We start from the raw sequence: 27,750 nt of genomic DNA, 5'->3' as shown, positions 1-27,750 counted from the left end.
GCTAGTGATAATCACTTATGACCAGTGCAGGGCAGTGCCATTACAGATGCTACAGCTGGTTCAATAACAAAACAAGCATTGGCATAGCCAATAGGTCTCGCTTTTAGGACCTTATAAGTGTTTGGTCATGCAGCACATTATTCTGAGTGGTTCAATCATAGCATAATTCCAGAATATGTTTTAGGTTATATCAAGCCCAAATTGCATTTATTAAAAAATCGAGCATTTGCAACGCAATAGGTCTCGCATTTTTGAGAGTTTGAGCTTTTGGCATTGAAAATGACGATGCCTTTTATGTATGTTTAAAAACTTGCAAGCGGTCGTAAACACGCACTTTTCTAATTATAGTCGTTGCTTAGGAGAACCAAGGCTGGCAGTAACTGCGCCTCGTTTACTGACAGACTTGCTTGTCATAAGCAAGGACTACAAGTACAAAGTGCTTATTTACGCACCACTTTCAGGTTTTCAAAACACATAAATAAAAGGTATTGCCATCTACAATGCCAATAGCTCAAACTCTTGCAAATGCGAGACCTATTGCATTGCAAATGCTTGTTTTTTACTCTTTTTGGTCTATCGACTCGACTCTGGTGCCGGTAGGATGCCTGGTTTCAAATCCTGTGACGCCTGTCATCGCCTGATGTCGGTGACGGATCACCATCGCCGGTGCCTTTATTGCCTGGGGGCCGACCATGACGCAGAGTCGAGCCTCAATTGCCAGGCCTTGACATCGAAAGCTAGGCGGGAGCGGTCCCGTAAGCTTCTCGTGCTTCGGCACTCGGCTCCGCGCCGCTCTCGGTCCCGGTCCAGGAGGAGGTCCAAGGACCGATTGCGGAGCCGCAGCCATCGTCATTGCTAGTCTGGGTCTTCGGGGAAGTCGAAGCACTCCAAGAAGTCCAAGAGACGACATCGCTCTTCGGACTCCCCTCGCTGGTCGCGCGACTCGGCCGAGGGTCAGGGTGGTCCCACCCCCGTGGCTCCGTCGGAGCCGCAGCAGCCGTGTCCGTCCCCATACCCGCCGGTCCCTGGGACTGACGCGACTCCGGCGGAAGTCAGTGCCTTCCTCTCGGCCATGAGGGGCCTGGCTCCGCCGTCGACGCCTGTAGGCGTGCCTTCGTGCCCCGCAGGTTCGACTGGGCGACCTCGCGTGCCAGCGGCGCCGTCGACGGCTCCGGCCTCGACGCCGCAGGTCCCCGAGGGATCCAGGCCTGGATTTCAGTCGGCACCGGTCGACCTCACGACGTCTCCTCCACCGGCGCCGACACCGGTTCCACCTCCGACGCCGTCCCCGGACGACGTCGTTCCCCAGTTTAGCCCCAGTCCGGGCCCGACGCCGGCGCGGCGCCGCTGCCGGCGCCGATTGGTGAACGCTTCATCTACTGCCCGGCTCCGATCGTTCCTCCTGTTTATCGGGAATCGGATGACGAGGGCGACTGGGAGGGGTCTGATGACCCTATGGCCGCTCAGGCCCAACTTTCTCAGGACTAGGCAGAGGAATTGGGGGATGCCAGCGGTCTGGATTCCTCCCCGGACGCTGGTTTCATCTCTCCTCTGACTGTGGCCTCTGAGGAGGGTGCAGCCTTCTCAGTGGTGCTGCGCAAGGCGGCCGAAGCCCTAGGGCTCGAGTTGCCTGCTGTGGCCGTGAGGACTAACGTCCTCACAGAGGTCCTTCAACCGACAGCAAGCTCCACTGAGCCTCTGCTGCAGTTTGATGAGGCCCTCATTGACGTTCTGCAGGGCACTTGGTCCAAGCCCTCCACAGTCCCTCCTGTGGACCGGAACGTTGCCCGGCGCAACTGCCCTGCTCCGGGCGACCCCAGTTGTCTCTCCCAACACCCCACCCCTGAGAGTCTGGTTATCCAGGCCTCAACCTCCCAATCCTCCTTCCCGTCCACTCCTCCGGATCGGGAATCCAAGAGGTTGGAACAGTTTGGCAAGAAACTGTTCTCGTCCCTGAGTTTGGGACTGCGGTCTTTAAATACTGCCTGCCTTTTGGACCGTTATTCCCACTCTCTGTGGGATACGGTGGAGGACGTGCTACCCTTGTGCCCGGTGGAGGCCCGGACACGACTCACTCAAGCACTTCCTGACGGTCGAGATGCAGCACGGCATGCCATACGGTGTGGACTTTGTGAGAAGTTGGCCTGATATATGATGTCACTAGTTCTAGTGTACACCTTGTATCAGTCCAAACAACCCTTATGGTGATTGGTTGTAAAGTCAACCTTATAGACCAGCTATCCTAGTGGTAGCATGGACAAGAGCAGTCTTAGGCTAAACTCTGTATGGCATGTGAAGCCAGCTGTTATACCATGTGCAATCCCTTGAATACCAAATGAAAGGACACCACAACAGATATATATAAAAATAGAATGTATTTATTCTAGTCAAAATACCCTCAGCACTCTTTATGAGATTCGAGGGAAGTACAACACAGTCTTATTTAAGCATACATAAGTCACACAGGTAAGTAATGCATTTAGGCCCTAGGGGCCACGCAAACCATATACTAAGTAAGTGGTATAAGAACCACGGTCACGAACACAGGTTAGGCCTAGGCCTATGGAATCGCTGGGGCTACACTATACTACCAGTTACTAGGCAGTGGGAGGCCCACGGGATTCAGGTGCAGAGTGGAAACACTCACGCGTTAAAGTCGATAGAAATAGTAATGTTTAGAAATAAAGAGTTTTAGGACACTTCGGAAAGAGCTAGGAGCTGGAGACTTGGAAACTAGACCCTAGGATAGTCAATACCCTTGTGAGCACCGGAGTACTCAGTTTACCTAGCCCACGGGCTGCGGGTGCATAGGTGTGAACTTGCGTCTGGTTTCTTCGTCGACTCCTATGGATGCCTGAAGAAAAGATGCTGACAGGCAGTCAGTGAAGAGTGTCCGGTGGATCCCAAGGTTGGAATCAAGAAGGAGGGTACCTGCCAGCAGAGGGGACAGAGTCTAGGTCACCAGCCAGGAGCCGGGAAGGAACCAGGAAGGAACCAGGCGATGTCGTGAAGATGCAGGTGAAGAGGTGAAGCTTGGTGAAGAGGTGAAGCTTGTCGCAGCAGCCACGGGTACCAGGAGACGTCGAGGACAACCAGAACCAGGAGGCGAGCTGTCCCACGAGGGCTCTTGCTGTTGGCGGCGTCGATGTCGAGTTCGGACTCAACAAGCCTTGGCAAGCACAACCCATGCAGGATGAAGGATTCGCCTCTGTTGCAGACCAGGAAGGCCTGAGGTGCTTCTCTTTCACAGGAAAGCAAGGGCCAGTCTGGAGGAGCCAAACCAGTGGTGGAAAGTTAAGGGTTTGTCGTTGCAAAGGTTACTAGCCAATGGGCAAACAACCAGACAGACGCGTCGAGCAGGAAAATGCAGAAGGGCCCCACGCAGAACTCGTGGAGTGTGGAGGGCTGATCTTCGGTGCAGATGGTGCTCGGGGTTGGGGATTCTCAATCCCCAGAGCACAACTTCGAGGATGCCTCAGAAGCTGCGCTGGAAGCTAGTAGCCAATTTTCCCAGGTAGCCGGTCCCACGTCTCTCGTCGCCTCCACGGATCTCAGCTTTGCTGTGGAGTTGGATCAGGGTCGGAGAAGTCTGGAAGTCAAGGCGCTGGTCGGGCTCTGCAGTCGGTTCCTTGTAGAACTTGGGCAAAGCAAATGGCAGGTCGCTTTATGGTGCCTCTTTGCACAGGGTGGCCACTCCTTGGCCACAAGGGAGATTCTTCAGTCTTCTTCCGTAGTCGAATGTCGAAGGTCCAGAGTTTCTGTTCAAGTTGCAGGTTCAGGATAATCTAATCTCCTGGGGCCCAGCTACCACTCTTATCCAAATCTGGGGGGCTGGGTTACCTGCTAGGTCCCTCCTATGGGTGGGACCAGGGAAGGGGGGTGGGTACACCCCCTTCCCTTTGTCCAGTTTCGCGCCAGGACTGGGGCTGGAATGCCCCAGCACCGGTTTGAACCGGACTATGCATGGGACACCTTGTGTGCCCCAGGCAGTGTCTCGTTTCTTTCATCCCTCCCTGCCCCAATACACTAAGTCCTGTCTAGGGTGGTGCTAGCACCTCCCAAGGCAGGAAACCTATTGTCCAAGCCTCCCTCGCTGGAAGGACTCCCAGCAGCAGGAGGTCAGACTTGTGTCTGTGGCAGCAGCATCCATTTTGAGATGCTGGCGCTCTGGTTAACTTTAACCGGGTAGTAGGTCTTCAACATGTCTTCTCCCTCTAGAAGGGGGGAATACTATCCTCATCGCCAGAAATGGTGTGGGGGTAGTATTCCAAAGTGTTAGACACCTTACACAACATGTTTCGATAAAGCCAAACCATAGTTACCATAACCGCGAGGATTATAAGGCACTTTAAGAGTATATGGTAGGCGATATCATAGAACAGCTATAAGGACATGGTTCTAAAAGCTGCAGACAGGCTCAGCTCATGCTAGAGCACCATCTCACATGTTACCAAGCACTCTGCCTTCAGGATTGTTAAGGCCTGCCATAGGAGTGACTGAAAGGTTACCCATGTGTCTATATATAAGGTAGGTATACTATACCTAAGCAAGGGGTGATTACACGACCTTGCCCCAGCTGAGTGATCAGCCAGTTGTGTCATGATGGAAGGCCAGCCAGGGGTGGCATAATACATGCTGCAGCCCCTGGTAGGCCTAGGGTACACCCATGCCCTGGGTACCCAAGGTACACTGTACAGGGCCCTAGAGGGTGATCCTTACCAATTGGGTTATGTACCTAAAGTACATAGTATGAATTTAGAGAGAGAACAGCTGGGCTGTGGGTCTGATTAGCAGGCCCACAGCCACATCTAAGTCGAAAACCAGTGAAACAAAAGCTAAAAGTGGGGGTGAACATAGAAAGCAGACCCTACTCACCTACAGACTTGGGTCGGGCGATTTCTACCACGGTGGCGCTTCGGCGTCACGCCTGGCTGAGGTCCACGTCATTTTCGGGGGATGTCCAGAGTTCCCTCATGGACATGCCCTTTGAAGGCACTCGCCTTTTTGGTGAGAAGGCGGACAGTGCGCTGGCTCGGTTCAAGGACTCATGGGCCACGGCCAAGTACTTGGGTCTTTCGGCCCCGCGGCCGCAAACTTCCGTCTTTCGTCCCTTTCGTGGCCAAGGAAGGGGCGCCTCCTCCCGTCCGCCCGGCCGCAGAACCAACCTGCACGCGGACGTGGATTCAGCCGAGGCGGTACTGGAGATCAACGTGCCGGTCAGTCCACATCCACCCCGGCAGCATCCGCCTCAAAGCCCTCCTAGTCCGAGCTTCCAGGCCCATTCAACGCCAGTGGGCGGCAGAGTTCACCATCACCTGCTCCACTGGCGCTCCATCACGTCGGACAGGTGGGTGCTGCAAATCGTCCGCAGGGGCTACTCCCTACCCTTCGAGACGACCCCTCCAGCCATGCCACCGCTGAACCACCATATGTCGGGGGATCATTTGCATCTTCTACGAGAGGAAGTTTCGGCCCTCTTGGCCAAAGAGGCCATTGAGCGCGTTCCTGGTCCAGAAGTAGGTTGTGGTTGTTATTCCCACTACTTTCTGGTTCCCAAGAAGGGCAAAGGGGGCCTACGCCCGATCTTGGACCTCAGGAGTGTCAACGCCTTCTTCCGGAAGGACCGGTTCAAGGTGCTCACTTTAGCTCAGGTTCTGGCTGCCCTAGACCCTGGAGACTGGATGGTAGCGTTGGACTTGCAGGATGCTTATTTCCACATCCCCGTCCTGCCGGCCCACCGGCGTTACCTGCGGTTCACGGTGGGTCAGGAGCACTTTCAGTTCACCGTGTTCCCCTTCGGCCTCACCAGTGCCCCTCGGGTGTTCACGAAAGTGATGGCGGTGGTCGCAGCTCATCTGCGCAGATCAGGGGTTCCAGTCTTCCCCTATCTCGACGACTGGCTGTTGAAGGCGGTCCCAGCAAGTCGTCTCCCACCTCCAGACTACGGCCGACCTCCTGCACTCGCTGGGGTTCTCCATCAATGTGCCGAAGTCGCACCTGAGTCCCTCCCAGAAGCTCCTTTTCATTGGAGCGGTTCTCGATTCGGCGCAGTTCCGTCTATCCGCCGGAACAGCGGGTCTGGGACATTCAGGCCCTGATTTCCATCTTCCGGCCTCTGTCCTGGGTTTCGGTCAGGTTGGTGCTGCGGCTTCTGGGGCTGATGGCCTCCTGCATCCTGTTGGTACCTCATGCCAGGTGGCGGATGCGGGCTCTGCAATGGGACCTGAAGTTTCAGTGGGCCCAGCATCGAGGCAACCTGTCCGACCATGTCCTGATCTCGGAGGGCACTGCGAACCAGCTGCAGTGGTGGCTCACGAATCGCGATTGGGTCAGCGTCCCTCTCCCTACCCCAACCGGAGCATGTCGTAGTGACGGATGCGTCCCTCCTGGGATGGGGGGGCCATATGGAAGAGGCGGAGATCAGAGGACTCTGGTCTCCGGCGGAGACTCGGCTACATATCAACTTATTGGAGCTGAGGGCGATCCGACTTGCACTGAAAGCCTTCCTTCCCTCTGTCCGGGGAAGTGTTGTGCAGGTGTTCACGGACAACACCACCGCCATGTGGTATTGCAACAAACAGGGCGGGGTGGGGTTGGGACCCTTTGTCAGGAGGCTCTGCGCCTCTGGACATGGCTGGAACATCAGGGCATCACCCTGGTGGTTCAACATCTGGCGGGCTCTCTGAACGCCAGAGCAGACTAACTCAGCCGCCGGTGCATGATGGATCACGAATGGCGTCTGAACTCGGACGTGGCGCAAGGTCTCTTTCTGCAGTGGGGAGAGCCTTGGTTAGATCTATTCGCCACCGAAGAGAACGCGCAATGTCAGCAGTTCTGCGCGTTGGAATTTCCAAGGCGGCACTCGCTCGGAGACGCTTTTTGTCGCGAGTGGAGTTGCGGTCTGTTGTACGCCTTTCCGCCTATACCACTTCTGCCCAGAGTGCTGAAGAAGATGAGGCGTGACCGGGCCCAAGTCATCTTAGTGGCTCCGGATTGGGCACGAAGGTTCTGGTATCCCGAGCTACTCAGTATGTCCATCATGTAGGAGAGTAGGGTCTGCTTCCTATGATCACCCCCACTTTTTGCTTTTGCTTCACTGGTTTTCGACTTAGATGTGGCTGTGGGCCTGCTAATCAGACCCACAGCCCAGCTGTTCTCTCTCTAAATTCATACTATGTACTTTAGGTACATAACCCAATTGGTAAGGATCAACCTATAGGGCCCTGTACAGTGTACCTTAGGTACCCAGGGCATGGGTGTACCCTAGGCCTACCAAGGGGCTGCAGCATGTGTTATGCCACCCCTGGCTGGCCTCCCATCATGACACAACTGGCTGAGCACTCAGCTGGGGCAAGGTCGTGTAATCACCCCTTGCTTGGGTATAGTATTCCTATACCTACCTTATATAGACACATGGGTAACCTGTGAGTCACTCCTATGGCAGGCCTTAACAATCCTGAAGGCAGAGTGCTTGGTAACATGTGAGATGGTGCTCTAGCATGAGCTGAGCCTGTCTGCAGCTTTCGGAACCATGTCCTTATAGCTGTTCTATGATATCGCCTACCATATACTCTTAAAGTGCCTTATAATCCTCACGGTTATGGTAACTATGGTTTGGCTTTATCAAAACATGTTGTGTAAGGTGTCTAACACTTTGGAATACTACCTCCACACCATAGTATTCCTCCCTTCTAGAGGGAGAAGACATGTTGAAGACCACCTACCCGGTTAAAGTTAACTAGAGCCCCGGCATCACAAAATGGATGCTGCTGCCACAGACACAAGTCTGACCTCCTGCTGCTGGGAGTCCTTCCAGCAAAGGAGGCTTGGACAATAGGTTTCCTGCCTTGGGAGGTGCTAGCACCACCCTAGACAGGGCTTAAAGTATTGGGGCAGGGAGGGATGAAAGAAACGAGACACTGCCTGGGGCACACAAGGTGTCCCATGCATAGTCCGGTTCAAACCGGTGCTGGGGCACTCCAGCCCCAGTCCTGGCGCAAAACTGGACAAAGGGAAGGGGGTGTAACCACGCCCCTCCCTGGTCCCACCCATAGGAGGGACCTAGCAGGTAACCCAGCCCCCCAGATTAGTGTAAGAGTGGGAGCTGAGTCCCTAGGACTTTGGATTATCCTGAATTGAAACTAGACACGAAACTCTAGACCTTCGACAAGAAGACTGAAGAATCTCCCTTGTGGCCAAGGAGTGGCCACCCTGTGCAAACAGGGACCAACAAGCGACCTGCCGTTTGCTTTGCCCAAGTTCTACGAGAAACCGACTGCAGAGCTCGACCAGCACCTTGACCTCCAGACTTCTCTGACCCTGATCCACAGCCAAGCTGAAATCCGTGGAGGCGACGAGAGACGTGGGACCGGCTACCTGGGAAAATTGGTGAGTAGCTTCCAGCGCAGCTTCTGAGGCATCCTCGAAGTTGTGCTCTGGGGATTGAGAAGCCCCAACCCCGAGCACCATCTGCACCGAAGATCAGCCCTCCGTACTCCACGGGTTCTGCGTGGGGCCCTTCTGCATTTTCCTGCTCGACGCGTCTGTCCGGTTGCTTGCCCGTTGGCTAGTAGCATCAGTGACGACGAACCCTTGACTTTCCACTGCTGGTTTGGCTCCTCCAGGCTGGCCCTTGCTTCCCTGTGAAAGAGAAGCACCTCAGACCTTCCTCGTCTGCACCTGAAGCAAATTTCCCATTCCGCGTGGGTTGCCTTTGCCAAGGCTTGTTGACTCCAATCGGGACGTCGACTCCGCCATCAGCAAGATCCTTCGTGGGTCAGCTCGTACCCTGGTTCTGGTTGTCCTCGACGCCTCCTGGTCCACGCAGCTGCAGAGACCAGCTTCAAGCCATCACCTGTGTTCTGCACGACATCGCCTGGTTCCTTCCTGGTTCCACACGGTCACTGGCTAGTGACCCAGATTTTGTCCCCTCTGCTTGCAGGTGTTCTCCCTTCAAGATCCACTCTTGGATCCTCCGGACATCTTCCTCCTGGCCTCCTGCCAGCATCTGTTCTTCAGGCATCCATAGGATCCAGCGACGACACCCGACACATTTTCACACCTATGCATCCGTCTCCTGTGGGTGAGGTAACGCGAGTACTCCGGTGCTCCAGTGGATATTGACTATCCAAGTGTCTAAGTCTCTAGTTGCTTCCTCCTAGTTACTTCAGAAGTGTCCTTATTCTTCCTATTTCTAATGACTACATTCACATTGCCTTTAATGTAACCCGCTTGTGTGTTTCCACACTGCACACGCTTCCCGTGGGCCTCCCACTTCCTAACTATTGGTAGGGTAGTGTAGCCCCAGCGATTCCCTAGGCCTACTCCCTGTTAGTGACGTGGTACTTATACCACTTTCTTAGTATATGGTTTGCGTGGCCCCTGGGCCTAACTGTATTTTTCCTGTGTAACTTAATGTATGCTACTTAAGAAATTGTTGTGCTTAGACCTCTGAACTCATAAAGAGTGCTGAGGGTGTATGTTAGAATAAATACATTCTAATTTTATATATATCTGGTGTGGTGTCCTTTCATTTGGTATTCAAGGGATTATAATGGTATAACAGCTGGCTTCACATGCCATACAGAGTTTAGCCTAAGACTGCTCTTGTCCATGCTACCACTAGGATAGCTGGTCTATAAGGTTGACTTTACAACCAATCACCATAAGGGTTGTTTGGACTGATACAAGGTGTACACTAGAACTAGTGACATCATATATCAGGCCAACTTCTCACACATCAATCCCCCGATACGACTGCCTCTTCAGGAGGACTTTCTGTCGCAGCAGCAGGGGACGGTCCTCCACCCGAACCTGTCTAGCCTCCACCTCCATGCGTGGAGATTGAGCGGCGGCAGTTGATGCCATTTGACTTGCCTCCTGAAGTCTGTGATGTCATTATGGCAGCCAGGCGTCCCTCCACAAAGACGGTATACGCCTGCCGGTGGAACAAATTTGTGGCATGGTGCACAGTAAAGGCTGTGGATCCCCTTTCTGCCCCTCTTTCTGAGGTTTTCCTCTTTCTTCTTTCTTTGGCCCAGCAGGGCTCTGCTCTGGGCACCTTGAAGGGTTATCTTGCTGCAATCTTTGCTTTCTTAAGTCTTCCTGATCAGCCTTCTCTTTTCAAGTACCCTGTTGTCTCCCGTTTTCTCAAGGGCATTACTCATATGTTCCCTCCTGTTCCATTCGTAATGCCTCAGTGGGACTTGAACCCTGTTCTTACCTTTCTGATGTGCGCTCCCTTTGAGCGCCTTCACAACTGTCCACTTCGTCTACTGACTCTGAAAACTGCCTTCCTGGTGGCTATCACCTCCGCTAGGCGGGTGAGTGAGCTCCAGGCTCTGTCAGCTCAGCCTCCCTTCCTTTCGGTTCATCCGGATAAGGTTGTCCTCCGGACCCGTCCTTCTTTCCTTCCTGAAGTCGTGACTCCCTTTCACATCGGGCAATGTGTCACGCTGCCCACCTTCTTTCCGCCTCCTTCAAAAGATGAAGAGAGGCTCCACCGTCTGGACCCAAAACGTGCGCTGTCATTTTATTTGGCCCGCACAAACCAGTTCCGGGTGGAAGACCAACTTTTTGTTGGATATGTAGGTGCGAAGAAGGGTAAAGCTGTGCACAAGCGGACCATCTCGCGATGGGTCGTGTTGTGTATTAAACTCTGCTATTCTTTGGCGAAAAAGGTCCCTCCTGTTGGGCTGCGAGCCCATTCCACCCGGGCCACAGCGGCGACAACTGCCCTGGGACGGGGCGTCCCCTTGCAGGACATCTGTCAGGCGGTGACGTGGGCTTCACTGCACACGTTCGCTAAGCACTATTGCCTGGACAGCCAAGTCTGGAGAGATGGCCACTTTGGCCGTTCTGTTCTCCAGGACTTTCTGGTGTGATCTTGGTTCGCAGGCCCATCTCCGGGGTTGGTATTGCTGCGGTATCTATTCTAAGGTGAGGAATATAACTAACGTGTTTCTTTCAGATGAACAAGTTACTTACCTTCGGTAACGATGTATCTGTAAGAAACATTAGTTAGTTAGATTCCTCACCGACCCACCCAGCCTCCCCGTTCTGCGAACCGACATCTAGGGTTAAGGTTCTCCCTTTCAGGGCCCTAGATTTTTGGGCACCAGTGTCGGTCTCTTGCATGGCTCAGCGTCCCTGGCGCGGAAACTTATGTATAAGAACTGACGTCAGCGCTCGAGGGCGGCGTCTAAGTACTCCGACGTCATTCCGGCGCACGACACGGACGACTGACGCGGAGCCGTAGACGACGCCTAGCGACGCGCAAGAGGTATTGCTACAAAAATCTTTCCGGATCCAGCCTAACGCCTGGGGATATTCTAAGGTGAGGAATCTAACTAACTAATGTTTCTTACAGATACATCGTTACCGAAGGTAAGTAACTTGTTCTTTGGTATAGGAAGGTGGACACCCATCTCCGGGAGTGGGACTGCTGGTGGATACAGTATCTGCCTGTGGATTCCTCACTGGTCCACCCGCCTCCCCGTTGTCCACCTTTTGTATACCTTAAAAGATGTCTTGCTTGAGATGTAATGCTTTGTAGCTTCTTCCGTTCTGGTACATTGGTAGGAAATGCTTGTGTTCGAGGCATATGAGCTGCAGATTACACACTTTTGCATAGATCGCCATCTGGTGTTGGGCCCGGATGTTTGCAGTTTGTTTTTCCTCTTGGAAAGTCTTTGGAAGTCACGAGGTCGGTGACTCCTCCCTTGGTTCGTATTGCGCATGGGCTTCGGCTCCATCCTCAGTTTGTTTTTTTCCGCCATCGGGCTAGGATGTAATACTTCGCGCTCCGGTTCCGAACATTTCCAGTTCGACGATCGAAGCGGAATCCTCGCTCATCGCGGTATTGTTCAGATCCAGATCTCCTCAATCACCTTTTCTTTGACACATCTTCGATTCCAGTCGACGGCGGCCTTCGGGCCTATCCAAGCTCCGGTCCCGGCTGATGGAAAGAACTCCATTCAAGAAGTGCCCTCGATGTGGGTCCAAATTCCCCCACACCGATCTTCATGTGGTGTGCAACCTTTGCCTCTCCCCTGAACACGAGGCTCGAGACTGTCCCGCCTGCAAGTCTTTTAGATCGAAAAAGACTATTCGAGATCGGAGGGCCAGACGAAACATGGCGCACTCCTCGACCTCCATTCCAGTCGACATCTTCGGGGACGACGTCGAAGCTCCGGGACAGCAGCACACCGAAGAGGACCTCGTCAGTGCTTCCGAAGCCGACGACTCGGATGTGGAGGACATCACCCCGGCGCAGAGGGTCGTGAGTACTATACCCCCTCTCACACCTGCACCGACACCCAAAAAGGCTTTGGTCACGCCTTCGCCTCCGGGCCTAGGCAAGACCAAAGACACTGCTTCAAACACCCCACCTTCGGGCCCGGTGAAGAAGCCTAATAAGCCTTCCGGCGCCTCGGGCTCGAGCCAGCCTGCCAGCCGTGGCGATAATCACACTTCGGCACCGAAAAACAGACCTGCCTCTACCTCGACACCTAGCTCCGCACCAAAGTCCTCTGTGTCGAAACCCAGCCTTTCGGTACCAACCAAACATCATAAGGCCCTCGGCACCGACACTCCCGCGCCGAAGCCGACCTTGCAAAAGACACTTACCAAGGATCCAAAAACTGGACATTTGGCACTCTCTTCTAAAAAGAGACATTTGGACAAACCGGCTCCACCTCCACCTCCAAAGAGGAAAGACTGTGCTACCTCCCCTTTCAGAGTGCCTTCCCCACCTCCTCCACCCTCTCAACCTCCGCCCCCTCCGCCTTCAACACCCCTGCCTCATCGCTCTCCGACCCCGTCTCCAGACCATGATGATCAGGGGGACCCATACTACGATCCAGGGGATGTGCCACAAGACCCCGGCCCTACAGGATCCCCAGACCCATGGGACAATTATAATAATCCAGACATTCCAGATGTCCCACAAGATGACCTTTATCCATCCAGGCCATCTCCACCAGAAGACTCATTAGACTTTCACCACCTACTTCAGAGGGCGGCACATTATCACGGGGTTGAGCTACACACTGACCCGGTAGAGGAAGATTTCCTCCTCGACACCTTTGATACCGCACATAGGTCTACTTCCATACTACCTATGCTCAAAGGGGTAATAAAACATGCACCAGAGGTTTTTAAAGACCCAGTCAGGGCTAGGGTCATTAACCCACGCATAGAGAAAAAGTATAAAGCTGCCCCCACAGATCCTGCCTATATCAAAGGGCCAGCGCCACTAGATTCCCTAGTGGTCTCCACTGCACGGAAGAGGTCAAACTCCCAGGCGTCAGGCGAAGCACCACCACCTGACAAGGAGTCAAAGCTACTGGACGCGTCAGGAAAGCGCACTGCGTCACAGGCAGCCAATATATGACGTATCGCCAACACTCAAGCGCTATTGGCCAGATACGACAGAGCGCATTATGATGAACTAGAAACCATCATGCACCATCACCCAGAAAAATACAAAAATAGGGCCAATGAATTAATTCAAGAGGGTAAGACCATAACTAACACCTCTATCCGTCGCCATGCTTGGCTGAGAGATTCAGGCTTTAAACCTGAGGTACAGGCCTCCATATTAAATCATCCATTTGATCAAGAACATCTATTCGGCCCAAAGGTAGATGAGGTCCTAGAGAAGATGAAGAAGGACACAGATACGGCGAAATCTATGGGAGCCCTGCAGTCACACCCTCCTAGGCGCTCCTTTCGCCGCTCTTCCTTTCGGGGCACGGCCAGAGGCTACTCCTCAGATAGCGCGTCCACTTCCTACAAATCCCCTGCTCAATCCACCTTCACAAGGGGTTATCAAAGAGGCGGCTATAGAGGCAATAACAATAAAGGCAGAGGCAAAACAAATACCGCCCGCTCTGCCACACCGCCTACCCAATGACTTCCTACTGCTCCCTCCAGACCATCCCACTCCGGTCGGGGGCAGGCTACAAAATTTCCTTCACGTCTGGGAGACCATCACCTCAGACAAATGGGTGACCCAAATTATTCGTTCGGGGTACTGCCTAGAATTGACATCTACCCCCCCAAACATTCTACCCAGGCAACGCCTAATGTCACAAGAACATTCCACGTTACTAAAACAGGAGGTAATCTCCCTCCTACAAAAACATGCGATAGAACAAGTCTCCGCCAGTCAACAAAATTTAGGGGTCTACTCCCTATATTTTCTGATACCAAAAAGAGACGAGACTCTACGACCTATTTTAGATATCCGGCCTCTAAACACATACATACATTCGGACCATTTTCACATGGTAACACTTCAGCAGGTACTTCCGCTCCTCTCCCAGAACGACTTCCTCACCATACTGGACTTGAAAGACGCATACTTTCACATTCCGGTACACCATCCTCACAGAAAGTACCTCAGATTTGTAGTGGACGGGCAACACTACCAGTTCAAGGTGCTCCCATTCGGGGTCACAACAGCACCAAGGGTATTCACCAAGTGCCTAGCGGTAGTGGCGGCACACCTCAGAAGACAGCACATTCACATCTTTCCATATTTGGACGACTGGCTAATAAAAGCCACGTCCTACAACCAATGTATACATCACACCGCCACTACAATCCCACTACTTCACCAGCTAGGTTTCACGGTGAACCACCAAAAGTCCCAGCTAATACCATCCCACACAAAGCAATACCTCGGTGCCAACATAGACACTTCAAAAGCCATAGCCTACCCCAATCCTGCCAGGATTGCAAGCATTCAGGCTTTGCGTCAAAGATTCATACCTCAACACTCTCTCCCGGCAAGAGTGTTTATGCAACTAATAGGGATGATGGCCTCTTGCATTTTCATAGTGCCTCATGCAAGACTCCAGATGCGTCCACTCCAAGAGTGCTTAAAGCGCCAATGCAACCAGGCCCAGGGGCAACTGACAGATCTGGTGTTGGTAGACGGTCGCACCCATCGCTCTCTGCAGTGGTGGAACACCACAAATCTTTCCAGAGATCGACTGTTCCTGGACCCGGTTCCACAAATAATCCTAACAGACGCATCGCTCTCCGGCTGGGGAGCTCATCTACTACACCTCACAGTGCAGGGCACATGGGCGCCGCAACAAAAGCTACTCCACATCAACCATCTGGAGTTACTGGCAATCTTTCTAGCCCTGAAATCCTTTCAGACACAGATTTTAGGCAAGGCAGTCCTTATTCGCACAGACAACATGACGGGCATGTACTACATTCAAAAACAAGGCGGCACACACTCTCCACAGCTCTCTCAACTAGCACAGAGCATATGGAGATGGGCAATTCCACGCAAAATATTTCTCCTAGCCCAACATGTTCCAGGAGTCCAAAACACCATGGCAGATCTGCTCAGCAGACAGACGCAGCAGATCCACGAGTGGGAACTTCACCCTCAGGTTCTTCACCCGTTCTTTCAGATGTGGGGGCATCCACACATAGACCTCTTCGCCACCCATGAAAACAAAAAATGCCCAAGCTTCGCCACCAGATACCCACACCCATTGTCCAAAGGCAATGCGATATGGATGAACTGGTCAGGCAAATTTGCGTACGCCTTTCCACCTCTCCCACTAATTCCATTAGTGGTGCGAAAGCTGCAACAGCACTCCCTCACACTGATTCTAGTAGCTCCAATATGGGCCAGACAACCGTGGTACACCACGCTGCTGGAACTCTCGTTAGTGCCACACCAAAAGTTACACCTCTCACCATGCCTCCTAACCCAGAACCATGGAGAGATCAGGCACCCGGACCCAGCTCAGCTCAACCTTGCGATCTGGCTCCTGAGATCCTAGAATTCGGATACCTTAACCTTCCCCCTGACTGTATGAACGTCTTCAGAGAAGCTAGACGCCCTACTACTATAGCCTGCTACGCTGCAAAGTGGAAAAGATTTGTTGTTTATTGCCATAACAAAACAATCAATCCTCTAGACGTGTCTATACAACACATCATCTGCTACTTACTCCATCTACAAAGGTGTAACCTAGCATATACATCCATTCGGCTACACCTCGCAGAAATTGCCGCTTACCTACAGAACAGACCGCACCTATCACTTTTCAGAGTGCCTGCCATTAAAGCCTTCATGGAAGGCCTCAAACAAATAATTCCCCCTAGATTACCACCCTCACCTGTGTGGAACTTAAATATAGTTCTCGCAAGGCTAATGGGACCGCCTTTCGAACCTTTGCATAAATGTGAACTGCAATTTCTCACATGGAAAACAGCTTTCCTTGTAGCCATCACTTCCCTTAGAAGGGTCAGTGAGATATAAGCACTTACTATACAAGAACCTTTTCTCCAAATGCACCCGAACAAGGTTGTCCTCCGTACCAAGCCAAAATTCCTACCCAAAGTCATTTCCCCCTTTCATCTAAACCAATCGGTAGAATTACCGGTTTTTTTCTCGCAACCTCAAACTGTTGCAGAATGGGCTCTACACACAATGGATGTTAAAAGGGCCTTACTTTACTATATCCAGAGAACACAACCTTTCAGAAAGATAAAAAACAACTGTTTGTCTCTTTCTCTCCACCACATAAAGGCAACCCCATCTCTAAATCAGGGATAGCTAGGTGGATTGTAAAATGCATACAGATTTGCTACCACAAGGCAAAACGCCTGCTATCTGTTCCCCCCTAAAGCCCACTCTACACGAAAGATAGGGACTTCTATGACTTTTCTAGGGAACATCCCATTAGATGATATCTGCAAAGCAGCTACATGGTCAACACTGCACACTTTCACTAAACATTACTGTGTAGATGTGCAAACCATGCAACAAGCTAGTGTGGGCCAGGCTGTACTAAAAACACTTTTTCAAACCACTGCACCAGATACCGGTGGTCGCCGCTAGGGTTGGGAACTGCTATATAGTCTATGCAAAAGTGTGTAATCTGCAGCTCATATGCCTCGAACGGAATATACTACTTACCAGTATGCATCTGTTCTTGGCATGTAGAGCTGCAGATCTACACACGCGCACCCGCCTCCCCGGCTACCTGTATCTGTTCCAGTTTATCTTATTTAGATACAACACACATGGGTTTCTTCACTATTATTACTACGCTCCATCTTTCCCTGTTGGCGAAAAACAATCTGAGGATGGAGCCGAAGCCCATGCGCAATACGAACCAAGGGAGGAGTCACCGACCTCGTGACTTCCAAAGACTTTCCAAGAGGAAAAACAAACTGCAAACATCCGGGCCCAACACCAGATGGCGATCTATGCAAAAGTGTGTAGATCTGCAGCTCTACATGCCAAGAACAGATGCATACTGGTAAGTAGCATATTCCTTTCTTTAGCTTTCCTTTTGTTTATGTACTATGTATATTTGATTGTATATTGTATACTGTGTATACTTTGAATCTGTCGTTGGTCCATCTGTGCGCATCGGAGGCACGGAAAAAATGGGTGGAACTGACATCATCACGCCGACGTGGCTCTCTTATGGCTCCGGTGACGTCATACGGAGTCGCGAGCGGAGCCAAAGCATTATGAAGTCCATGTCGGCGTATAGAGCTGGGGAAAAAAGTTCCGTGGAATGCTGGCACAGGGGATATTCACAAGGTGAGGAATCCACAGGCAGATATTGTATCCACCACAAAAAGCGTTACCGAAGGTAAGTAACTTGTTCATCTCAACCTCCCACCTGATTGCATGAACGATATCAAAGAAGCTAGACGTCCCACCACTAGAGTTTACTACGCAACTAAATGGAAAAGATTTGTTATATATTGCACCAATAACATCAACCCACTAGATGTTTCCATCCAGAACATCATATGCTACTTGCTGTATCTCCACAAATGCAGTTTAGCATACTCCTCAATCAGGTTACATCTTTCTCCTATAGCAGCTTACCTTCAAAACAGACAGCATCTATCACTATTCAAAGTTCCTGCCATCAAAGCCTTCATGGAAGGTCTTAAAATAATGATTCCTTCCAGGGTACCACCCTCCCCTGTATGGAACCTCAACATTGTTCTCACCAGGCTCATTGGTCCTCCATTTGAACCTTTGCATAAGTTTGAATTACAATTTCTTTAATGGAAAGTTGCTTTTCTAGTGGCTATTACATCACTCAGAAGGGTGAGTGAGATCCAGGCACTAACAATTCAAGAACCATTCTTGCAACTCCATCACAACAAGGTGGTTCTAAGGACAAATCCCAAATTCCTTCCAAAATCATTTCATTGTTCCATCTCAATCAGTCTGTTGAGTTGCCAGTATTCTTCTCCCAACCTCAAACAGTTGCTGAGAGAGCTCTCTATACATTAGATTTTAAAAGAGCTCTCCTCTATTATATTGGTAGGACAAAGACATTTCGTAAAATAAAGCAGCTTTTTGTGTCCTTTTCTCCTCCACAAAAGGTAAGCCCATTTAAAAAAAACTGGGATTGCAAGGTGGATTGTTAAATGCATTCAAGTTTGCTACCAAAAAGCAAAATGCACTCTATCCATTCCCCCTAGGGCTCATTCCACCCGTAAACTAGGGGCATCTTTGGCATTTTTAGGAAACATTCCCTTCGATGATATCTGCAAAGCAGCTACATGGTCTACACCGCACACATTCACAAAGCACTACTGTGTAGATGTGCAAGCAAAACAACAAGCTAGTGTGGGCCGGGCTGTACTCAAAACACTATTTCAAACCACTGTAACAGATTCTGGTACTCGCCGCTAAGGGAGAGAACTGCTATGCAATCAATGCACTAGTGTGTGATCTGCAGCCCATATGCCTCGAACGGAAAATGCTACTTACCAGTATGCATCTGTTCTTGGCATGTAGGGCTGCAGATTCACACACCCCTACCCGCCTCCCCGGCTACCTCTGTCTGTTCCAGTAATATCTTAATTAGATACACTATACATGGACATCTCTTTCTGTTCTCAAACAACTCCATGATTTCCCGTAATGGCGAAAAACATTATGAAGATGGAGTCGATGCCAATGCGCACTATACTAGAGGAGTCGTCATCTACCATACAAAGACTCTTCCTGGACAACAACAAAGTGTCATCATCCGGGCCCACCACCAGATGGCGATCCATGCACTGGTGTGTGAATCTGAAGCCCTACATGCCAAGAACAGATGCATACTGGTAAGTAGCATTTTCCTTCCTCCCATAGGATAACATTGACTGTTTTCTATGAAAATGTTTCGAAGTGTGGAGATGGAAAATCTATAAAAGTCTAAATAACTGTGTACAAATAAACTCATTTACTTACCCTTATACAGGAAATTTCTCAGTGCAGTATCCAGATATACTACACTGTGTAAGAAAAGTAATTGCAAACTAATATACATGACCTACTATTGAAAAGTAATTATAAAGTATATGTACACTATTTGAAGGTATTGCATTTCCAGTAATTCTACTGTAACCAAACCAAAGTATATATAAAACTGCAATTCAAACTGTATTGTTACTGCAAAGTATAAATCACTTACCTATGCCAGGCTTGCATGGTACTATGAAATATAACTAAATAATATTTTTATACAAAGCAAATTGGTCTGAGTTCAGACTGAGTGTGTGAAATCATTTGTTAATTGTGTGTACAACAAATGCTTAACACTACCCTCTGATAAACCCATACTTCTCGCCCACACTTACACAAAGAGGGTAAGGTGCTATCTACTCTTACCTCTGCCTACCTTTACGGTTCCACTGGACTCTGTGCACACTATACCTAATTTTTGTATAGTATATACAAAGCCAGCTTCCTACAAACACTTTCTTCATGACTGCTTTAGGGGATGGAAAAATTCCCATCTCTAGTGGCTCTATAAAGCAGAAAGTACAAAACAGTTTAAGATTGTAGACAGGCATACATTTAGAGACGGATCATTCGCAAATCAAGTGCAGATATACAACAGATTCAGGCGGGAGAAGCCGATACAAGGTGGACTGTACAATTTGGACAGGTAACACGACCAAGTAGTGTCTGTACCAATGGAGGTCATCAAATCACCTATCCTGATCATAGTTAACGTATATATAGTATTGGGCTATCAAGAGACACAACTGCATAGTATTTGCCAAGAGAGGACAACACGAGAGACCCTATATCAGAGACATTTTTGTAACCTGTATGAAACATTAATATCCCCCTCTTTCACTTTTGGAGAATAATATTCATTGTTTTGTGTTTCAGCAAACCTGGGTGAAATAATACAGCAGTTGAATCAAAGTGAGCTAGCTGTCCTGCTTAACCTGCTGCAAACTTATACTGACCTGAGCATGGCCCAAATCTCTCAGCTCCTCAATGTACAAGCCAATCCAGAAATGCAGAATCAGCTCGAAGCCCTCAACCAGTCTATCAACTCGCTGAAAGAGATCAACAATCAACCGCAAGAGGGGGAAGAGCTACCTGTAGACCATCTTTCCAAAGAGCCTCTTGTGCTGGTTCCAAGACTTGACCAGGCAGCCCAGGACATGGTCAGCGCTCAGGGAGATATGCAAAGTATGCTAGCGGTTATCTTGAGCCAAGTGCTTAAGCCTCAAGAGGTGCCACTGCACTTGGAGGAGAGCAATGGAGAGCGTAGCTGTGAGCAGCAGGGTACGCAGCAGACCCCTACAGGGATACAGCATGAGGAGGAGCAGGAGGAAGAAGATGCGACCTCAGGTATAACATTTCCACACTAGTCAGACTGCACTACTCCAACTGTCATGTAAGGACCAGCTTACATCATTGATCATTTTCCTACTCACGACAATTTAAAACTAATTTTATTAGTATAGGTAAACACTAACATTTTAGCTTTGTATATGTAGATTTGATTAACATTTTTACTGATATATATATATATATATATATATATATATATATATATATATATATACACACACAAAACATTGTTTCCTAACTATGTTTATTTTTAAAGACAAACATTGAGAAAATAAGTCTTTTGAGAAACGCTCCAAACTGTGTCTGCAACAGCTGTGCATGTTGTCAGTGCAGAAGTTAAAAACGGGATGATATTTCATAGGGATGATTAAATAGCTGCAGTTGTATAGATGTGCTAGTACTAAATGCTAATGTTTTCAGGGGGTTGTACTGCTATCCAGAGCAGTAACGTTCTGAAGATGTCAGTGTAGATTTATAAGTTAAACATATACTTATCCAAGTTGTGGCTTCATTTCTTTACTCACTGAAAAACAAATCTGAATAAATTAAAGCCAAATGAGAAAAATATAAACATGAATAAATATAGATGAAATTATAAAAAATAGAATGCCAAGTGGGTGTCCTCTATATCACTTAAAGTTAGGCAAAGGTTAAATGCTTGAAAAATGTGTTATAATAAAACTATCCCTTCAAAGCGTTTAAAAACAGAAGTGTCCCTTTGGACAAAGGCAGTGTCTGAGCAGAATATTTAGGGATGTGCAGATGAAGACCTAGGATTGTGTTGTAGCAAGATTTCAAAAAAACTGTTTGCTGGTTTAACTTTTAAAGCAGGGCTACTTGTTGAAAAGTAGAGAGCAGCACAGTGATGAAAATTATCTTTTGAAAAGCCCAGGAGATACATTTTAAGAAGTGTCTGTTCTTTGAATAAGATACAGATTACATTTATGTATTTAAAGTTTTTATATAGCGCTGGTTCGACCCAGGGGTATCAGAGCACTTTACAAAAGTATGGATATTGTACAGGAGTTTAATAACGTAGGATTCAAACCGGATATAATACAGTGTTTACATAACGTAGGATTCAAACAGGATGATATACAGAGAACATATAGAAAAAAAAACGTTTTACATGTGTCAAGAGTGGCAAGAAAGAACAATCTACATAAAATGGGTATAGGTACTCGAATTATTAAACAGTAACGAGAGATGGAGGAAGGCTGGAATGGAGGAGGGTAGAGGGTGGTTAGGAGTGAGCAGGGGAGAAGAATAGACTAAAAGGGGAAGAAGTAACTAAAGGAAGGAAGTATGGACGGAGATGGGAAAGAAAAAGGCGAGGGCGGGGAGGGGGAAGGGAGATAGAAGAAAACAAGAGAAATGAAAGGCTTAAGGACCCCAAAATTTGTTTAGCAGGTGCGGTTTGAGGTCTCTTTTTCAAAGCTGACGTAAGAGGGGTTACAACGTAGGTCTTTAGGCAGGGCGTTCCAGATGATAGGGGTGTTACCGGAGAAAGAGCGAGATTGTGTGGATTTCTTTTTTCACAGAGGTGGAACAAGGAGGAGGGCGTTGGTGCTTCTCAATGATCGGGAGCAGCCCGCTTTGTTGAGTTTGTTAGTGAGATATAGTAGGGCTTTTTGGTGAGGGGCTTTGTGCGTAATGCAAGCAATCTTGTAGGAGGATATGCCTTTAATGGGTAACCATTTAAGGGCTTTGAGGGCTGGGGAGATGTGGTTAAAGGGTTTGCAGTCCGTGATGAGTCTAGCAGCCATGTTGAGTACAGATTTATAGTCGTCCGCTGGAATGAAGGGTTTAATTTTCTTGAGATGACGGAGAGAGAAGAGTGCTCATTTGGCAGAGTTTTTTATATGGTCCTGAAGGGAAACGCTCTCGTCGATGGCGATACCAAGAGATTTTACTGAGTTGGAAAGGGAGAGCGGACCGTTGAGGGCATTGAGGTCAGAGATCCATGTTTGGATAGGAAGAGGGTTGTTTTTTGGAGAGAAGAGAATGATTTCAGTTTTTTTAGGGTTGAGTTTGAAATGATTGGAGTGGAACAAGGATTGGATTTTTGCCAGGGTGTTGTTAAGGTGCAGAACATCAGAGTGGGATCTAATCTTATAGTAAAGTTGGGTGTCGTCAGCATAGAGGTGGTAGTTGATTCCGGCTTGTTTAAGAATGAGGGTAAGGGGTAATATTAACTTCCATCTATTGCAGTGTTTAACAGTATATGTCCCCGAAGAAGTGTTTGACGTGAAACGCATGTTGGCCAACCATCACATTACTTTGAATAAAAGACTACTTTTAAAGTTAAAATAGCCCCTCGCCGATTTGTTGCAGTAATGGTTGAGACTTATGAGCTAGGACTTGTTAGTAATACTAGTAGTGTGTTGTATTGCTGGTTGAGTATGTGCGGAGGCCTTTTGGATTATCGGTTGTGTTGTAACCAGGCCTGTTAGGGAATCATTAGTGATTTAGTTAATTGCTATTGTTTACCACGGACAGTCATTTCGAGCTTAGTTGTTATCTGAAGTAACTTAAGTGTGTGAGCAAATAATTTGAACTGGTGATTTGCTCTGGAGTGAAAATGCAGATTGAGTTGAAGACGCGCGCAAAACCAAATTGCGCACTGCTACAATAGCTGCATAATTCTTCTAGCTGACATATGACAAGCCTGCATAGTGATGGGTGGTATTTGGACATCTGTTTAAGCAGTGAGCTGCACATTTTTAATTACCTTTGTTGTCTCTGTGAAGTGAAAATTGTTCTCCCATTCTGGTGACTTTGTTACTGGGCGAAATAAGTTACTGTTTAGTTTGACAAGCATGTTGTGAAAAGTTTCATGTGTGCACATAATTTGACACAAACTGCAGTGAATTTAGAAGGAAGCTGTGGCAGTAATTTCTGAGATTCTGTTTTCCGTCGACCACACAATGAGTTTCAGCATGTATCAGTGGCACAAAGTTTAGAACAGTGCCATGCCACTTAACTGAGTTCCGCTTGATTACTGCATGGCTCATGTTATTCTATCACACTTGAAGCCCATTTTCTGTGGGCACTCGACTTCTCTCCCCTCAACCCCTCCCCCCACCTCCATGCTTTCTCTTTTCTTGTTTTCCATTCCTCCTTCCATGTTCATCCTTCCTCTGTGCAAAACCTTGCTTTGCATTTTTCCTGCTCATGAAAGTATTCACTTTCCATACATGAATAAGCAGTCTTCCAGGTATCCACAGGTTTTGCAGCGCAAATCTTTTCTGGATTTATACACTTCGTCATTCTGCTATCTAGTGGTTGGGTCTGGAATTGCATCATTCTGTCATATATTGGTTGTAGGAAGGTGGATATCTGACTATGGTTACCCCCAACTTTTTGCCTAGTGTCTAGCTGGTTTTTCGACTTAGTTGGCCTGAGATCCTGCCATTCAGGGTCTCAGGCTGTCTGCTCTCTCTTTAAAATGGACTCCATGTACCCTAGGTACATAACCAATTGGTAAGGATCACCTTATTGGACCCTGTACAGTGTACCCTAGGTACCCAGGGCATAGGTGTGCCCTAGGCCTCCCAGGGGCTGCAGCATGTATTATGCCACCCCTGGTCTGGCCTTCCAATCAGACACAACTGGCTGATCACTCAGCTGGGGCAAGGTCGTGTAATCACCCCTTGCTTAGATATAGTATGCCTATATCTACCCTTATATATAGACACATGTGTACCTATCAGTCACTCCTATGGCAGGCCTTAACAATCCTGGAGGCAGAGTGCTTGGTAACATGTGAGATGGTGCTCTAGCATGAGCTGAGCCTGTCTGCAGCTTTCGGAACCATGTCCTTATAGCTGTTCTATGATATAGCCTACCATATACTCTTAAAGTGCCTTATAATCTTAAACGGTTATGGTAACTATGGTTTGGCTTTATCAAAACATGTCGTGTAAGGTGTCTAACACTTTGGAATAATACCCCCATACCATTTCTGGTGATGAGGATATTATTCCCCCCTTCTAGAGGGAGAGACATGTTAAAATCCTACTTTGCTGTTTAACTCTAACCAAAGCCTCAGCATCACAAAATGGATGCTGCTGCCACAGACACAAGTCTGACCTCCTGCTGCTGGGAGTGATCCCAGCCAGGGAGGCCTGGACAATAGGTTTCCTGCTTGGGGAGGTGCTAGCACCTCCCCAGACAGCCTTTAGTGTATTGGGGCAGGGTGGGCTGAAAGGAATGAGACATGCCTGGGGCACACAAGGTGTTCCTTGCATAGTCCAGTTCAAACCGGCGCTGGGGCACTCCAGCCCCAGCTCTGGCGCGAAACTGGACAAAGGGAAGTGGGTGTAACCACCCCCTCCCAGGTCCCACCCATAAGGCGTGACCTAGCAGGTATCCCAGCCCCCCAGATTAGTATAAGAGTGGGAGTTGGGCCTCAAGACTTTAGATTATCCTGAACCTGCAACTTGAACAGAAACTCTGGACCTTCGACATTCGACGAAAGAAGAAGACTGAAGAATCTCCCTTGTAGCCAAGGAGTGGCTACCCTGTGCAAACAGGCACCATCAAGAGACTACCCTTTGCTTTGCCCACGTTCTACGAGGAACCGACTGCAGAGCCCGACCAGAGCCTTGACTTCCAGACTTCTCCGACCCTGATCCACATCCACAGCAAAGCTGAGATCCGTGGAGGCGACGAGCGACGTGGGACCGGCTACCTGGGAAAAGTGGCTAGTAACTTAAAGCGCAGCTTCTGAGGCACCCTCGAAGTTGTGCACCGGGGATTGAGAAGCCCCAACCCCAAGCACCATCTGCACCGAAGATCAGCCCCCCACACTCCACGAGTCCTGCGTGGGGCCCTTCTGCATTTTCCTGCTTGCCGCGTCTGTCCGGTTGCTTGCCCGCTGGCTAGTGGCCTTTGTGACGACGCACCCTGAAATCTTCTGCGCTGGTTTGGCTCCTCCAGACTGGCTCCTGCTTCTCTGCAAAGAAGAAGCACCCCAGACCTTCCTGGTCTGCACCAGAAGCAAGTCCTCCGTTCTTCGTGGGTTCCGCTTGCCAAGGCTTGGTGAGTCCTAGTCCAACTTCGACGCCGCCGACAGCAAGAGCCTTCGTGGGACAGCTCGCCTCCTGGTCCTGGTCGTCCTCGACACTTCCTGGTCCTCCTGGCTGCAGCGACAAGCTTCACCTTCACCTGCAATCTTCACGACATCGCCTGGCTCCTTCCTGGTTCCACGTGGTCACTGGCTAGTGACCTTGACTCTGTCCCTTCTGCTTGCAGGCTTCCTCTCTTCTTGATCCCAGCCTTGGGATCCACCGGACACTCTTCACTGACTGCCTGTCAGCATCTTTCTTCAGGCATCCATAGGAGTCGACGACGAAAACCGACGCATCTTCACCCCTATGCACCCACAGCCTGTGGGCTAGGTAACTTGGGTACTCCGGTGCTCATCAGGATAGTGACTATCCTAGTGTCTAGTTTTCAAGTCTCAACTTCCTAGCTACTCCGGAAGTGTCCTAAATCTACCGTTTTCTAAACTGTACTATTGCTATTGACTTTTACGCATTACGCGTGAGTGTTTCCACTCTGCACACGAATCCCGTGGGCCTCCCACTTCCTAACTAACGCTAGTGTAGTGTAGCCCCAGCAATTCCCTAGGCCTAGGCCTATTCTATTTCCATGACAGTGGTCCTTATACCACTTACTTAGTATATGGTTTGCGTGGCCCCTAGGGCCTAACTGTATTACTTACCTGTGTGACTTAATGTATGCTTAAATAAGACTGTGTTGTACTTACCTCTAATCTCATAAAGAGTGCTGAGGGTTTGACTAGGATAAATACACTTTATTTTATATATCTGTTGTGGTGTCCTTTCATTTGGTATTCAAGGGATTATATATGGTATCACAGCTGGCTTCACATGCCATTCAGAGTTTAGCCTAAGACTGCTCTTGTCCATGCTACCACTAGGATAGCTGGTCTATAAGGTTGCCTTTACAACCAATCACCATAAGGGTATTTGGACTGATATAAGGTGTACACTAGAACTAGTGACATCATACATCAGGCCAACTTCTCACATTGGTGAGCAGCGGTTGGGATCTGAGCTTGCTGTTGTAATACCATTGTAATCTTGAGATACTAAATTGAAAGATCACACAGATATTGTCTAGGTACATATAACATAGATTATAATACTTAAGTCCTACTGGACTTAGTAGTTGTAGGTTGAAGGGAGTAACACACCCTGACTACAACTACTAGAGAGGTTTAGTAGAAACAACTAGTGTAGGTAGGTGCACACACCACACCCTCACTAGATCATGTCTCTGAGAGGAGATCAAGTAGATGCTCTCTCAGGAGGATCAGGTCTGCAAAAGACCCCCTCTAGATATGATACCTTAACATTCCAGGAGATGAGACACTTGTGTACCTCCAGAGGAATAAAACAGGGTGCAAACCCTACCCTCCTTCAGTTAAGACAACTCCTAGAGGAGTATGATACTCTTAGGGCATCTCAGGCAGGTACCCTAGGTACAGAGGAGGGTCTACCCACCACAGAGGAGTCAGATGGGACTTCAGATGAAGAGGTAGACAGCCAGGGCCAAGTAGGAAGACTTAGCCAGGCTAACCTAAGCTTACATGGGAGTTTGCATGGGGTCCCCCCATACAGACCCCCAAGTAGGCTTACACAGAGAAGCAGGAGGGACAGATCCCCTTCAAGGGAATCCATCCACTCCCATGTCTCTAACATCTCTAATGCTTCCTCTCACAGGGGAATGACTTCCCCTGAGAGAAAGGCGCATGAAGCCAGAATGAGGGAAGCTAATCTGAGGATTCAGAGGGAAGAACTTGCCCTTGCCAAGGAGAAGCTTGCTCTGGCTAGAGAACAAAAGTTAAGTGGGTCAGAACCCACTGGTGGCAGCAACATTCCTAGAGATAGGGATAGGTCTTATGACCATAGAAACCTAAGCAAGATAGTCCCCCCATATCAGAGTGGGGATGACATCCACAAGTGGATGACTGCTTTGGAGAGGGCCTGCAAAGTACAGCAGGTACCCCAGAGTCAGTGGGCAGCTATCTTGTGGCTCTCCGTTTCTGACAAAGGTAGAGACAA

The 27,750-nt window shown here is 49.2% G+C and overlaps 1 protein-coding gene across 1 annotated transcript in view; it reads left to right on the top strand.

Moving 5' to 3' along the window:
* The window catches only part of LOC146770974 (cyclin-dependent kinase 12-like), a 59,889-nt gene extending 39,216 nt beyond the window's left edge, over positions 1–20,673 (top strand). Inside the window, exon 2 of the mRNA XM_085640382.1 lies at positions 20,183–20,673. Within this exon, the coding sequence (XP_085496508.1) occupies positions 20,269–20,673 (405 nt within the window). The 5' untranslated portion in view covers positions 20,183–20,268. The remainder of the gene's footprint in view (positions 1–20,182) is intronic.
* The last annotated feature ends 7,077 nt before the right edge of the window (positions 20,674–27,750 follow it).

Source organism: Triturus cristatus, unplaced genomic scaffold (assembly GCF_964204655.1).
Source record: "Triturus cristatus unplaced genomic scaffold, aTriCri1.1 SCAFFOLD_569, whole genome shotgun sequence".
NCBI classification, from domain to species: Eukaryota; Metazoa; Chordata; class Amphibia; order Caudata; family Salamandridae; genus Triturus; species Triturus cristatus.
This window is presented reverse-complemented; position numbering and strand designations above follow the sequence as displayed.